This window comes from Rhipicephalus microplus, chromosome 3 (genome assembly GCF_043290135.1).
Source record: "Rhipicephalus microplus isolate Deutch F79 chromosome 3, USDA_Rmic, whole genome shotgun sequence".
Taxonomy (NCBI): domain Eukaryota; kingdom Metazoa; phylum Arthropoda; class Arachnida; order Ixodida; family Ixodidae; genus Rhipicephalus; species Rhipicephalus microplus.
Genome location: NC_134702.1, coordinates 143,075,285 through 143,078,606, shown reverse-complemented (window position 1 = coordinate 143,078,606; position 3,322 = coordinate 143,075,285). Strand labels below are relative to the sequence as shown.

The window sequence follows — 3,322 nt, the reverse complement described above, 5'->3', positions numbered from 1 at the left end:
CCAGCGCAATGAAGTACTGCGTCTTGTAGTGTAATTAAATCAGACGATCTAATGTATTTTATTTTTTTAGTAGCCATTGAATATTCAAGGCTGAAGTTCTAGTGCTTTCATAACAGAAATAATGAGCAGCAGCAGCAAAAGGCGTCTGATAATATCAGTAATGTGCTGGAGATTTGATTAATGTAGTCGATTCTATTTTATTGTTTACCGATACGTCGCTCGCCCGCTGTCACTTACTGCTTTCTCTATCGGAGCTTACAACGTGTCATTGCAGGTGCGCAGTTGTTTCAGTCAGCCTCTGTGTCATTGGTTTGGTATTTGGTACCACGATGTTCCTCGTGCACCTCATGGGCGTGCCCGTGCGCCCAGCTGCTCTGAGCTCCCGGGAATGCCTGGTTGTACGGACATCGGCGGGAAAAGTCCGAGGCACGGTCCTTCAGTACAATATCAAAGGCACCCAGTACAGTACCGTTGCCTTCTATGGCATCCCCTTCGCAGAACCACCCATAGGCCGGAACCGGTTCATGGAGCCCAAATGCGTGAAACCATGGAACGGAACTTTCAGCGCCACGTCCAAGAGGCCACCTTGCAAGCAGCTCGACACTCACTTTCCAAAGAACTACACGATCGACGCATCCAACACGACCGAGGACTGCCTACATATCAACGTGTGGGTACCAGGCCCTTGTGCGAATCCCGAAAAGCCGCACGCCGTCGTGTTTTGGGTGTACGGAGGTGCTTTCTCCAGCGGCGGAAACAGCTACGCTTTTTACGACGCCCGTTTTGTGTCAGGCCTGGGGAACTTGGTGGTAGCGGCACCCAATTACCGGCTCTCGCTGTTCGGCTTCCTCAACTCGGGTACGAGACGTGGTGTCCGGGGCAACATGGGTCTGCATGACCTAGTGCTTGCGCTGCGATGGGTGCGCGACAACATCGGCCACTTTGGCGGAGACACGAACAACATCCTGGTCGCCGGAGGAAGCTCAGGCGCCATATCTCTCTCCCTCCTCATGGACAGTCCTCTGGGATCGCTGTCTAGCTTCCGCAGGGCGTACCTTATGAGCGGCACACCGAACACGCCTCTGGTTCGCAACACGGGAAGCAAAGCACAGGCCACTTTTCAAGCCATTGCGGCCGCCGCTCTGTGTTCGTCAAAGAATACGACATCGGTGCTGCGCTGTCTTCAGGAACGCGATGCCTCGGCCCTCCTCGAGGTCTCCAAAGATTTCTCCATTCAACTCCTGCCGAGCCCGGAGGCACCCCTGCTTCCACCGGGGGTCGTCAAAGTTGGCAAGCGCGACACAAGTCACCTAGAGGTCATTCTGGGCACTACCTTTAACGAGGGCATGTTGTTTTTCCAGAACGTTTTCCCGCAGTTTCAGGGCACGAAACAGACGGACCCAAAGGAAACGATGAAGGTGGCACTTCGAGAATTTCACGGCAATGTCAGCGATTCCGTTCTGGATATCATAATTACATTCCTTAGAGTGAGCTACGACATCGATGACCCGGACTATAAGGGCTGGATCGACTTAATCAGTGACGTGCTCTTCCGCTGTCCAACGAAGAGTTTCGCAATCGAGCTTGCGCAAAGTGGCGCGACGGCCTACTACCAGGTATACGTGCCGAAGCCATCCTTCACAGTGTTCGATGGCGACAGCGCAACACATGGCGAAGACGTACTGGCATTATTCGGCACGGCAACCTTTCTCTATCCTCACCTGGCCACGAACGAAGAGAGAGAGACGACGCTTCGCATGATTCGCACTCTCGCCGACTTTGCCACAAATGGGTAAGTTCTCCGTAGCACCAGTGATACAACCACTTTTCACAAACGCCAAAAGAAAAAAAAAACAATAACATTGTAGTGCGAGCAGCACAAACTTCACACGACTGCTAGCAAGCCATCAATAACACAATACCGTCGTATCAAAAATAAGTCGACCCTTTATTACGCCTCAACCTACACACAGTAGGTTTAAACACTATAACGCCCCGCCGCGGTAGCCTCGTGGCTAAGGTACTCGGCTGCTGACCCGCAGTTCGCGAGAAGAATCCCGGCTGAGCCGCTACATTCTCAATGGAGGCGAAACTATTGTAGGCCCTTGTGCTCAGATTTCGGTGCACGTTGAAGAACCCTAGGTGGTCGAGATTTGAGGAGCCCTCCACTACGGTGTCTCTCATAATCATATGGCGGTTTTGGGACGTCCAACCACAGATATCAATCAAACAATATAACGCAAGATAACGACGTGGCTTCATTGCTGACGAAATTCCTTTCCCGAACACCTGTCAGGCCAGTGTGGATGATAAGCGAGGCGGCTATTGTTTTTCATGCCATAAAGCATATACGTAGGCACATAATAAAGTTCAACAAAACAAGGATACAAAAAGAAGCACACAAACTACCACTCGCACTTCCACTTAAAAAGTTTCTACTGGACATATAAAGTAAATAACAACAAAAAACCTCAACTGATAGTAAAGCCACCATCCTGCCGTCAACAGAAGCTACACTCGGTGACAACTTTTCTTTGTACTAAAGGAAAAGCTACGGAGGCGAAGCTTCTGCCATGTAGCCCTACGCGAAGCAGTCCATTTTGGCGTGTGCCTCTTAAGCCTATATGGAAAAAGAACGCCTCCTAGAAGAACTACGCCTGAAACGTGGCTCTCTCTTAAACTGAGAGCTTGCTGCCAGCACAAAATATTGGAGGCCATGCCTCCTACGGCGTGTTGCGACCATCCGCCGCGTGAGACCGCTCGCCTCCGTACCGCTCTGTCACGTGACGTTACCGTACCGCTCAGTCACGTGGCATAACCGCTGCTCGGAGGCAACTGTAAGAGCATTGCTGTGTTCGCAAGGGGCGACCGCCACAGGCATTCTCCTCCGTACCGGAAAGGGAGGGTGAAATCAACGCCGACTAAATTTCAAGGCCGAAAGGCTGCCGCAGTGACGTCAGAGGTTGGGGGCCCAGTTGCCCAACTGAGCATGCTCAGTAAAACTTTTTTTCCACATCTTTTATTCGGCCCAATCAAGCCGCAGCAGCTGCGAGAGCGGGAGCGTTGGTTCCCCTAAAACGTGAACGAAACACAGGCTTTCCGCCGCGTTCGCGGCGTAACTGGACCCCCACCCTCTTACGTTACGCCGGCAGCCTTTCGGCCTTGAAATTTAGTCGGCGTTGGTGAAATCCGAGGGTAGGGCTGCGCGTTCGCGGCTCACGTTCCAGGCACAGTTTTTCTAGGAGGCGTTGGGAAAAGTGACAGGGTCGCACCATTGTGTATAGTACGCAGACGCCGCTTAGCGTTTGAGGTGCACGTAAAA

General features: G+C 52.0%; 1 protein-coding gene across 1 annotated transcript in view; it reads left to right on the top strand.

The window, feature by feature from the left end:
- Nucleotides 1-282: 282 nt before the first annotated feature.
- Nucleotides 283-3,322, top strand: part of LOC142803380 (acetylcholinesterase-like) — an 8,954-nt gene continuing 5,914 nt past the window's right edge. The window contains exon 1 of the mRNA XM_075888501.1: nt 283-1,792. Within this exon, the coding sequence (XP_075744616.1) occupies nt 330-1,792 (1,463 nt within the window). The 5' untranslated portion in view covers nt 283-329. The remainder of the gene's footprint in view (nt 1,793-3,322) is intronic.